The sequence below is a fragment of the Pyxicephalus adspersus genome, chromosome 7, assembly GCF_032062135.1.
Source record: "Pyxicephalus adspersus chromosome 7, UCB_Pads_2.0, whole genome shotgun sequence".
Taxonomy (NCBI): domain Eukaryota; kingdom Metazoa; phylum Chordata; class Amphibia; order Anura; family Pyxicephalidae; genus Pyxicephalus; species Pyxicephalus adspersus.
The window spans coordinates 2,635,402-2,647,038 of record NC_092864.1 but is presented as its reverse complement, the minus strand read 5'-3'; the positions used below and the strand labels follow the sequence as shown (position 1 = coordinate 2,647,038).

The following is an 11,637-nucleotide window of genomic DNA, read 5'->3' as shown; positions in this document are numbered from 1 at the left end:
TGATATCAGTGAGGAACAAGGGGAGAGGTTCCAAAGATATAAAGGTGATGGAAGAAAGGTATCAGATGGGAGAGACACATGATGGCAGACTACTGCTGGAGCCGGGATTGTCCTGATCATCAACATAAAAGGAAATCGTACAAACTGAGCTTATCAATGACTTCTTTGTGATTTAGTTCTGTAATTTACTAAATATAGAATATATTGACATTAGTATTTCAAAAATGTAATTTTGTATACGTAGGCATGTCTAGCCTAATTTTCATGTTTCATTATTTTTCTATGAGGTCATTATTACAAAAACTAGAGCCAAACCAGCAAAACCAATATCATATGTGGAATCTGTGCATCAAACTTAAACCTAAAATAACTTTAATCTGTTTGGCAAGAAAATGTTTGTTGACCAGTGTTATTGCTTTGTGATAGTGAATGGTAGCAATCGGCTCCTGGAGATTAATAAAAACAGCCAATCAGATTTTATATTTCATTCTGTATATAATAGACCTGCATTCTGATTGGCCCATGGTGTCTTAGTTCCGCCTCTTACATAAACCACCTCCATATAGCGGAGCTGATTGACCAGTGAATATCAGTTATTTCTGTGTAATTGTCCAATCATAGAGCTGTTTGTCTGTGTGCAGGTGAAGTCCCGCCCTCCAGCCAGGAGGTGGAGACGTTGCGTTGGCTCTTCAGCTGCCCCTTTGACCCCCAGAGCATTTCCGAGGCGTCTTTTCTGCACCCCGAACCGTCAGACCTTCTGGTGGAGATTGGACCGAGGTGAGCCGCAGATATGATACTCATCCCTGACCCAAGGGGGCACTGTATTGGGGTTGTACTTGGAATCCTCATCCCCCCCACTCTTGTAGGTTACCGGATCCTTATCTTAAATTTCAAGCCTGGTGCATAGAATATGGAATTGAAGATACCAGTCATATTCCCTCTCCACCATCTGCCCATTACAGGTGCACTTACCTTTCGGGTAGGTCAAACTTTGTATAGGCTCCTTGTTGAATTGGTGTCACCCCCTCCATCCCATTACCCTATCTGAGCCTTTTAACTGGTGCCTCCATGGAAATGGGCATTTACCCCCAAAGTAACAGATAATCTCCGGGGGCTCTGCAGGGGCGTGGCAAAACCAAGCTTTATTTGGTCATGGAGGGGACTTTGAGACTGTGGCCTGAATAGACCAAATGACACAAGTCTCTCTAATGCTCAAACTAGCCCAGAGTGTTCCCAGCAATCCCTAGGGGTCCATTATATATTATCACAGTTCTGATCATGTGATTATAATGATGGCTGAAGCACGCACCTCATTGGATGGGCCTTTTCAGTACCTACAGGGCAGAAGCTGGTATTGATTTGCATTCCCATCCTTCTGTGGTGCCCAGAAGATCTAAAGGAGATTTTTATTGGGCTCTAACAAACTTTAATTCCTCTCCCCACATTTTTCCTGCAGGCTGAACTTCTCCACCGCTTCCTCCACCAATGCCGTGTCCATCTGCCGATCCATTGGTCTCACTGCTGTGGACCGGATAGAATGTTCCAAGAGGTTCCTGATAAAGGTAACAGCATACAGGAATGGGGGGGGAGATATTGGGGTCTCATACATGCCCCCGCTCCCCCATACAGCTGGGGTTTCAGAATGCCAGTTGGTGGGTTCTTTCCCCATGGGGGGTCATTCTGAGCCTTGAGGAAGTGAAATATTGTTCTTGCCATTTTCCAGAAGGAGGTAGAGGAAATGCAGAGGCAGCGGTTGGTGCTCTCGTTGTACGATCGGATGACGGAATGCGTGTATCCTGAGCCGATCAGCAGCTTCCAGATCACGGTGCGCCCGGAGCGGGTGTATGAGGTAGATGTGATGGGGCGAGGAAGGGCGGCTCTGGAGCAAGCAAACACTGAGCTGGGTATGTGGGGGGCAGAATGGATTCCCTGGGGATTATCATGCCGAGTCCAAAACGCCTCTTCATTATTACCCTGCAGGGCTGGCATTTGATTCCTGGGATTTGGACTATTACACAACACTATTCCAACGTGTCGGGCGAAACCCCAGCAGTGTGGAGTGCTTTGACCTGGCCCAGTCTAATAGGTGAGTAACATGTAGAGGATTCGTCTGTCATCGTACAGTCTGGGGCAGAAATTATACCCCGATGGGGAGTCACATGACTGAATGCCTTAGCATGCGGTGCTTGTACTAATAAACTTTTTCAGGGGGGATGAGCCCCGAACTCTGTGACTTGTGTTTGATGACTGTACAGTGTATCAGTGGCCAGTGTGAGTAATGTAACCTCTTATGTCTCTCCCTTCCAATTTATTGCCTTTTCCATCTCTTCTCTTTTCTCCCCTCATTCCTTCTTTCCATCTTCTCCTCTTTTCCCTGTCCGGTCACCCTTCTCCCCCTGCAGTGAGCACAGCCGGCACTGGTTCTTCAGGGGTCGGTTGTTGGTGGACGGGGAGGAGAAGACTCTCTCGCTGTTTGATATGATTATGAAGACGCAGCACTCCAGCAACCAGAACAACATCATCAAATTCTGTGACAACAGCAGGTGGGTGCCCTGGGGGTCCAGTGTGTGATGACAGCGGACCGGGCCAGCTGTCTGAACTTCTTGGATTTTATTTTCTATTTATTAAATTAATTTGGTATAAATTGAAATCTGTTTGGTTTTTGTGACCCTGCAGTGCAATCCAGGGAAGGATGGTGAAGAGTTTGATCCCCGATGAGCCGTCATGTGCCAGCCGCTATCACCTACACAGCTCCACCCGACACCTTATCTTCACTGCCGAGACCCACAACTTCCCCACAGGTGAGCTCCATCCAGGGCCCGACCTGGGATAAAGCAAAGGGTGATGTGATGAGTTCAGGCTTCTTTACCACCCTTATATTAGACTGAGGGTCACCTGACATGTCTGTATACTCCCGTTACAGGATTGGGGGTCCAGTGGGCCTGTCTGGGTCTCTTTACCACCCTGGTGTAGGACTGAGGTGTGTGTGTGTGAATATTGTGACACCAAGGCAGGATTGGAGGTGGAAGGGAGATATATTTGCCCAAGATTCCTCTCCTGTGTGGAAAAGCAGGTGGAAGACTCTCACCTGTGAGATAATCAATGAAGAAGCACTGAGGGTGGGGATTTAACATAGAGCGAGGAGCTCAGTCAGTAGCCTAACTTGGAGAGACACAGACAGGGGTCTGTGTGGGCTCAACTTGCCTTGGAGAGACACAGACAGGGGTTTGTGTCAGTGCAGCTCTATTTGGATAGAGCTCTGTTTGAAGACACAGCCAGGTGGACTGCGTGAGTGAGCTCTGCTGGAGACACAGACAGTCGGTCTGTAAGGGAGCTCGGCTGAGAGACTCAGAAAGTCTGTCTGGGTGAGTGAGCAGAATGTTGCTGAAAGCTTTGTTTGGAGCTGATAGGGAGAAGCCCTCCAGGTGATAGACAGGTACGTCAGATGTATAGTAAGTGCCGGACAGGCGAGGTTTTCTTTTGCTATTTTTGTTATTTTGTCTGCAACCTTCAAATAAACCTGGCTGCAAGCCAGCTTAAAATTGATACCTCAGTGTGTGTGATCTGAATTGGATGATCAGACAAGAGTCCTTTGACCCCAGCAAAGGCCATCCTGAGCTTAACCCCTCACAATATATATATATATGTGTGTGTGTGTGTGTGTGTGTGTGTGTGTGTGTGTGTGTTTTTTATTTATTTATATATATATATATAATCATGTGAGTCCTATGTCTACATGCCATAGGACTATAGGAGGGATATGAACCTACCTCTCTTTTTCAGGAGTTGCTCCTTTCAGTGGCGCGACCACAGGCACAGGTGGCCGTATTCGGGATGTGCAGTGTACGGGGAAAGGCGCTCACGTCATAGCGGGCACTGCTGGATACTGCTTTGGTAACTTGCACATTCCAGGTAAGTTGGCAGAATACGACTGATCTCTTCCCCAGCCTGGTGTCTCCTCATCCACCCACTGATTCTGTACCCACCTCCCTCTAGGTTACCCCCTTCCATGGGAGGATGACGCCTATCAGTACCCGGTCCAGTTTGCCTGCCCTCTAGAGGTGGCCATTGAAGCCAGCAACGGAGCCTCGGATTACGGCAACAAGTTTGGCGAGCCGGTTCTAGCAGGTGGGATGTTTATACGTTGTGTGGATTTCATAATGTGCAAAAATCATCCCAGGTGAGCTAAACCTATCTTCTGTGACATGCCCACAGGGTTCGCCCGTTCCTTCGGCCTGCGTCTGTCTAATGGAGAGAGGAGGGAGTGGGTGAAACCCATCATGTTCAGCGGTGGCATCGGGTCGATGGAGGACATTCACCAGAAGAAGGAGAAACCGGAAGCAGGTGAGGGACCATAAATTATATCTGTTCTGTGCTTTAGGTGAAACATTGGTAACCAATGATAATGTTCTCCTGACCTTGCTCCAGTAAGGTGTCGCCCCCTATTGGTTGCACCCAGCTCTTCCTCACTATATTTGATAATTGGTTTCTTTAGGAATGCACGTTGTGAAAATCGGAGGTCAGGTGTACAGGATCGGTGTTGGAGGTGGAGCGGCCTCTTCCATTGAGGTGAGGATAGCCTCTGGGGCTGGGCTGTATAGTGATGATGGGGACGCTCACTGCTCTCATTGTACTCCACCACCTTTCAGGTCCAGGGGGACAATGCCAGCGATCTGGATTTTGGTGCCGTGCAGCGAGGAGATGCTGAGATGGAGCAGAAGATGAACCGGGTTGTCCGGGCATGTGTGGAGAGGGGAAAGAAAAATCCAGTGTGCAGTATTCATGACCAGGGGGCAGGAGGCAATGGTGAGTACCAGATCTTCTCCCTGGTTCCCCCATTAGATCCTCCTCCATTCTGACTCGCTTGGTCCTCCTTGTAGGTAACGTCCTGAAGGAGCTTAGTGAACCCGAAGGTGCCATTATCTACACCAAGGCCTTCCAGGTAGGTGCAGTAACCATTTTTTACTAATCCCACTGAAGTCCTTCCTCCTCCACAGGAACCAATCGCATTCCACCTTCTTCTGGGTAGACATTTGAAGACTGAAATCCCATAGGTTATTTTGGCTTGCTATGCTAACTATATTCACTGTGACCAAGTTACGGTCCAGAATGTTCAGGCCATATATGTAGACAGATTTTACAAAATGGTGCAGGGATCTCAGGATTTAATGTCCAAAAAGTTGAGGAAAGCAAGTTTATTAATCAAAGAACCTCATAATCAAATGATCAGAAACCTAACTGATTGGTTTACAATCCCGTAACCAGCGTTCTCTGTGATTTGTCAGATCTCAGAACCAGGAGAACCCACTGATGCACCCTCATAGTTCAGAAATGCGATTCGGATTACCATATGTCCCATAGTTCTATTGCAGCTGGCTGGGGGACACATAGTGACCAAAAGGGTGCTATTTGATGCACTCAAGTCTACAAGAATTACTTTTCAATTTTTTTTTTTTTTTTTCAATGTGAAACACTTTCTTTTCCCCTTTCCCCGCAGTTAGGAGACCCCACCCTGAGTGTCCTGGAGATCTGGGGTGCGGAGTACCAGGAATCCAACGCTTTACTCCTCCGCCCAACAGATGCGGAGTTCCTGCGTTCAGTGTGTTGTAGAGAGAGATCTCCGGTGGACTTTGTTGGGAGGATCACCGGGGATGGCAGGGTAAGTACCTCCGCACAGCACTGACTACTGACTTTTAAACTAAGGTCCCTAACTCTATATTTTTTGCAATGTTGCAGATTGTTTTAGTGAATGGAAGTGAAGAGGATCCAAAACCCGATCACAGTGACCGAAATTCAGTGCCGGTGGACTTGGAGTTGGAGTGGGTGCTGGGCAAAATGCCTCGTAAGGTACAAGAACTAAACAAGGGGATGAATTTAGCTGCGGTCACAAGCAGGAGCTTGGACACCAATTTTTTTTTTTTTTTTTGGTGGCTCCAGACACGGAATTCTATATGGTGTTGATATAGTTCAGTACAGTTCCCTCATAATCTTGTGTTTCTCTTCCTTTCAGGAGTTTGTGTTAAATCGAGTTGTGCCTGATCTCCGACCATTAGTGCTCCCCAGCAGTCTCACCATCAGACAAGCCTTGGAACGAGTCCTTCGTCTGCCTTCCGTGGCCAGCAAGAGATACCTGACCAATAAGGTTACTCCTTTTCCAGTGAAAGCTGCTGATTGGATGTCCTAACAGTGGTCCCTGTGTACTAATTATCATGCTCTCTCTATCTGCAGGTGGATCGCTCGGTCACCGGTCTAGTGGCTCAGCAGCAGTGCGTGGGTCCCCTCCACACACCATTGGCTGACGTGGCGGTGGTTGCGCTGTCTTACACTGACACTGTAGGTGGAGCCACAGCTATTGGAGAGCAGCCAATAAAAGGTCTCCTGAACCCGGCGGCTGGGGCCCGAATGGCAGTAGGAGAGGCACTGACTAATCTTGTGTTTGCTGTTATCACTGACTTGAAGGTAATTCCCCAATTCTGTATATTGTGATTTGCGTGGACACTGCACAAACAAAGAGCCTTTCCAATAATCTGATTATACCTTGCAGGATGTTAAATGCAGCGGAAACTGGATGTGGGCTGCCAAGCTACCAGGAGAAGGTGCTGCCTTGTATGATGCCTGTGTGGCCATGTGTGATGTGATGGCACAGGTTGGCATAGCGGTGGATGGAGGGAAGGATTCTCTCAGCATGGCGGCCAGGGTTGGCTCAGAAACCGTAAAGGCTCCAGGTGGGAAAACGGATGGAATGACCCAGGTCCTCCTTTGTTCTATATATGTGTTGTTTCCTCCATTCTTATTCTGTGTCTCATTTCCAGGTTCCCTGGTGATCTCTGTATATGCCGTGTGTCCGGATATAACTGCCACCCTCACCCCCGATTTAAAGAAACCTGATATGAGGGGTAAGTTTTGAGATCTGGCTCTTTCTGTCTGTCAAATTAAAGCATGGCAAGTGTTCTTGCTTTTAATATGGAGTATAAACGGTATAAGAAGATCACAAAACATTGACCCTTACCACCTGTTCTAGTGTCAGTCACATGACTAAATGCCTAAGTTTTGGTCATGTGATACCTATGTAAGGGTATCGTATTTCATCCTGAGGCATGAGTTGAGCTGATTCCTCAAGTTCCTCATGGGAGGGGCATCGTAGGACCAGCAGTCCTTGCAGTTTGTAATGTAACCAGTATAAGCAGGGACAACTTGGACAATCCAGGTAAAAGATCAGTTCTTCTCTACTTTTTATACTTCTCACATTCTGGGGAAGTTGGGTTAAAACCTTTCGTGGTGCTTCTTTAAATGACATTGTAGTATAAGCCAAACGTACATGACAACTGGGTATATTCTGGGTAGTAAGGGAATGATCCTCTTTCCTTAACTTGGACCTCCTTTTGTGGTCATAAATCACGCTTTTCTGTTCTGGTTCCAGGCGTTCTGTTGTACGTTCCCATCAGCCCTGGTCAGCACCGGTTGGGTGGAAGTGCCCTAGCACAGTGCTATTCACAGCTGGGAGATAAATCTCCAGACCTGGACTATCCCCAGATGCTGGTTTCTTGCTTCCAGGTCACCCAGGGACTTATTAGAGGTGAGTTGTCTACTGTCTTCCCCTCTCCCCTGTATGGCACGTACTTTTGAGTTCTGTTTTTTCCCATGGTTCCTCTCCTGTCATCACTTTCATTCTTTTCCTCTCATTCACAGACCGCCGCCTGAGTGCTGGACATGACGTAAGCGATGGTGGTCTCATCACGTCTCTCCTGGAGATGGCATTTGCTGGGAACTGTGGATTGGATGTTGAGTTCTCCTCCCCAGGCACTAGCGGTAAGGAAAGGATCGCTGTGGGTCTTCCTGTGTGTAACCATAAGCTTACCTGTACAGGTGTTTATATCTTCTGCAATAACCTCTCTCCCCAGCCTTGGACCTGCTATTTGCAGAAGAATTGGGACTGGTACTGGAGGTCCCCGAGGCAGAACACAAGCGGGTCATAGGGCAGTACCAAACATCCGGGCTGCAGTGCATGAAGATTGGACGCACTGATGGGAGAGGACCAACATCCACTGTAAGACTCTCATTGATCATGTATGAAATGAAGCCTCCAGCCTTGTGATATATTCATGTTGTATGTGTGATTGCTACATCAATCATTTCTAATCTGATATAAAGACTGTTAAAGGTCTTTTGTTGTTCAATTCTGGTTTTGTATTCCCATATAGGCCTAAAGCAATGCAAAATCTACTTGAAGCAGGTCAAATGCGGGTCAGAAAGAGTTCCAATGCAGGTCACCTTTTGTCTGTCAATGAATTAAATATGATCTCGAGCTGATGCCATTGACATAAATCCAAAACTCATGGACCATGACCTTAAGGATGACCTTCCGCCAGCTATGGCAACATTTCTCTTACTTGCTGAATTGTAATTTTTTGGGAATATAGAATTCTGATATATTAATTATGTTCCAGGTTAGAGTTTGTGTAAATGGGGAGGAAGTGCTCAATGAAGAGGTGGGAAAGCTAAGGGCCTTGTGGGAGGAGACAAGCTTCCAACTGGAGCGCCTGCAAGCCAATCCTAGCTGTGTGTCTCAGGAGGAGGCGGGACTCATCCAACGAGAAGGACCCACATATCAGCTGACATTCACCCCTGGGGATAAGCTCCCACCTCTGGCTGAACCTTGTAAGTGCAGAGACTAAATCACCGATTGGTTTGTATGTTGCTTTGTCTACATGTGATGTTGTCTTCGCAGGTTGCCCCCAACCACGGGTAGCTGTTGTGCGTGAGGAGGGCAGTAATGGTGACCGAGAAATGGCAGCAGCATTAATAATGGCTGGTTTTGAGGTAATGGCCGTATCCAATCAAAAGCTAGACATTCTGCCTCTTTGGTGGTGGCTCCAGTCTCTCATTGTACTTCTCTCTAGGTTTGGGATGTCACCATGGAGGATCTTCTATCTGGAGGTTCCAAATTGGATGTCTTCCGAGGCCTTGTGTTTGTTGGGGGCTTCAGCTATGCCGATGTTCTGGGCTCTGCTAAGGGTAAATCTACAACATGCTGACATTTTCCAATGCTATTCTGTAGGGGTTAGAAACTCCCTGATCTGAAATAAGGTCAGTCAGACTTACAAAATGAGTCTAAGTTCAGTTTCATCAGACTAGTGGAATATTCTAGTTGAAATCTGAAGTCATGATACCCTGTGATAGAATCGTATCTTAGGAAAGCTTCACCTTTCATTAACATTTTAAAGCCATCCCGAGTTCCAGTTCAGTAACTTGAAGTTAATGGATATCAAGTCCCAACTTTCACCGGACTATAAAGTAACAAAATCTTGTTCCCCTGACTTTGGTGAAGTTGATGTAGAAAGGTTAAGTGTGCATTTCAATATATTCTTTTGTTACAGGCTGGGCAGCCTCTGTAAAATTCAACACCAGCGTTCGTGAGCAGTTTGAGGCTTTCCGTCGTCGGCCTGACACCTTCAGTCTGGGGATCTGCAATGGCTGCCAGTTAATGGCGCTCCTAGGCTGGGTTGGTGTTGAGAACCCAACCGATGAAGGTGGGTAAACCTGGATTTTCTGAGAGATACCCATTTCTCCAGCAGGGAAGAAGATCATATATTCCCCATGTGTATATTTGTGTGCCTGAAGTTTGCCAGATTGAAGCACATTGCAGTACTTGTCATGTCATGTGTATCTTCTTTTGCTTTTGGCTCACATTATTTTTCCATCCATCAGGTGAAAGCCCTACACAAGGAGTACTACTTGGCCACAACCTCTCTGGACGCTTTGAGTCACGTTTTGTTACTGTGAAAATTGAAGACAGTCCATCTATCCTGCTTCGGGGGATGTCTGGTTCATCACTCGGAGTCTGGGTGGCACATGGAGAAGGTAATGACTTAAAAAAAAATGGTGCCAAGCTAACATGGGCCTTAGGATTCCATTGATTCTGGTGGACTAAAGGAAGCTTTGGGGTTTTTTTTTTTTGAAGGTTCTCACCTACTGCCAGGCAATCGGAGTGCCTTTCATAGTAAGTGGTGCATGTGTCATAGGCACAGAGTAATAGTGTTCAAGAATCCCAGCATGTGTAGTGAAGCTTGTCACCCAATTCTGATGGGATGTACACACCCTATGTGGAGTGCGCCGAAAGATTAAGACACGGCTGGTGTCTTAAATGGCCAACTAGACCTTGTGGCTGTGTCCTTGGCAAGCATGGTATGCGGTGATACCAACAGGCTTTGTCTTGGACTTCAGCCCTACACTTAATATCATCACACTTACTATCCATGCTGGTGTCCAGCTCCTAATCCCCCCCAAATTTTATAACCATTTCCTCTTAAACATGGCAACCAAAGTCCATAGGAGTAGATGTCTCTGGTGGGTTCAGTTGACCTTATCCCTTTTTCCTCAGGTTTGATGAGGTTCCGGTCTCCAGTGGTCCTGGATCATGTGACGTCCCATCATCTGGCTCCCCTCCGCTATGTTGATGATCAAAGCCTGCCCACAGAGCAGTACCCCATGAATCCCAATGGCTCTCCATTGGGTATTGCTGCACTCTGCTCTGAAGATGGACGTCACCTTGCAATGATGCCCCACCCAGAGCGCTGTGTTCTGACCTGGCAGTGGCCTTGGATGCCGTCAGATTGGAAACAGTCACTCAAAGCCTCACCATGGATGCGTCTGTTTGAGAATGGCTACAGCTGGTGCATGTAGAACGGCACAATCGGTGTATAGTCCTAGACTATAGTGATCCCAAACATTTCCTGCAGGTCAAACCCTCCACTATGTTTGCACTAGAGACTGATGCAGGTCCTCTGATGCTGTCTATACATTCCACTCTCTGCTGGAACTAATACCTGTGTACTGAATTTTTATGTTTGCCCTCTCAGTCCATTGAAGTTCAACTCTGAGCAGATATAAAAGACACAAATGATTGCAGCTCTGTATCTATAAAACCCTTAGAAGTGTGTTTTTAAATGCAAGAAAGTGCAAACATCCAAATCTGGGGTGTCTGTTTTCTAAAATCCCTGAGTGCAGAGTGACCAATAGGCTTATTACATCTACTTTTACTGTCCATTTACAAGCTGGGGGGGTCCAGGGTGATCTGGGCTTTGTGGAAGTTGGTAAATGATGCCGGTAATCAAACTGAGGACATCTTGTAGCCAAAAACTGGTTTGTCACTTTGTCTTTTATTAAGCTGTTAATTTTGTATCTTGTCTTGGCTGGAGTACTGCTTTAAGTTAGTGCTGTCTGTCCAGCCCACCTCAAAAATCTTTGTTATGACATGGGGTCAGGTTGGCAGATCTGTATCTTACAGACTTCTTATAGCTTGCTTTGTTTAAGATCTCAGCTCTAGGTTCTAGGTTCTTTGAGGTGTTTTAAGTACTTCTATATATATATATATATATTTTTTTTTTTTAATGTAGACTAAAGACAAAAACACAGCAGGGATGGGGAGGGATCTCTAATCATATCTACAGCGGGGATGCAGAGTCAGGACCTCAGTATTGAGATCTCACTATAAGGGAATCCATCAAATGCTACAATATACAGATGGGCTGTCTTTTACACTTTGACCAGAAGGGGCAGCACTGATGACTTCCATATTTTTGATACTTTTACTAGTAATAAATATCAAATATATTATTTTCTGCGGTAAATGTATTT

General features: G+C 46.5%; 1 protein-coding gene across 1 annotated transcript in view; it reads left to right on the top strand.

The window, feature by feature from the left end:
- PFAS (phosphoribosylformylglycinamidine synthase) overlaps positions 1-11,630 on the top strand; it is a gene marked incomplete at its 5' end in the record, with an annotated part of 13,645 nt that extends 2,015 nt beyond the window's left edge. Inside the window, 27 exons of the mRNA XM_072416916.1 lie at positions 642-777; positions 1,457-1,562; positions 1,724-1,904; positions 1,981-2,086; positions 2,403-2,543; positions 2,677-2,801; positions 3,784-3,912; positions 3,997-4,128; positions 4,216-4,344; positions 4,496-4,569; positions 4,650-4,806; positions 4,881-4,942; positions 5,498-5,659; positions 5,737-5,847; positions 6,011-6,142; positions 6,229-6,459; positions 6,545-6,725; positions 6,813-6,896; positions 7,421-7,576; positions 7,690-7,809; positions 7,902-8,047; positions 8,448-8,658; positions 8,729-8,820; positions 8,901-9,015; positions 9,378-9,530; positions 9,709-9,861; positions 10,382-11,630. Coding sequence (XP_072273017.1) covers positions 642-777; positions 1,457-1,562; positions 1,724-1,904; positions 1,981-2,086; positions 2,403-2,543; positions 2,677-2,801; positions 3,784-3,912; positions 3,997-4,128; positions 4,216-4,344; positions 4,496-4,569; positions 4,650-4,806; positions 4,881-4,942; positions 5,498-5,659; positions 5,737-5,847; positions 6,011-6,142; positions 6,229-6,459; positions 6,545-6,725; positions 6,813-6,896; positions 7,421-7,576; positions 7,690-7,809; positions 7,902-8,047; positions 8,448-8,658; positions 8,729-8,820; positions 8,901-9,015; positions 9,378-9,530; positions 9,709-9,861; positions 10,382-10,683 — 3,827 coding nt within the window. The remainder of the gene's footprint in view (positions 1-641; positions 778-1,456; positions 1,563-1,723; positions 1,905-1,980; positions 2,087-2,402; positions 2,544-2,676; positions 2,802-3,783; positions 3,913-3,996; positions 4,129-4,215; positions 4,345-4,495; positions 4,570-4,649; positions 4,807-4,880; positions 4,943-5,497; positions 5,660-5,736; positions 5,848-6,010; positions 6,143-6,228; positions 6,460-6,544; positions 6,726-6,812; positions 6,897-7,420; positions 7,577-7,689; positions 7,810-7,901; positions 8,048-8,447; positions 8,659-8,728; positions 8,821-8,900; positions 9,016-9,377; positions 9,531-9,708; positions 9,862-10,381) is intronic.
- Positions 11,631-11,637: the final 7 nt, after the last annotated feature.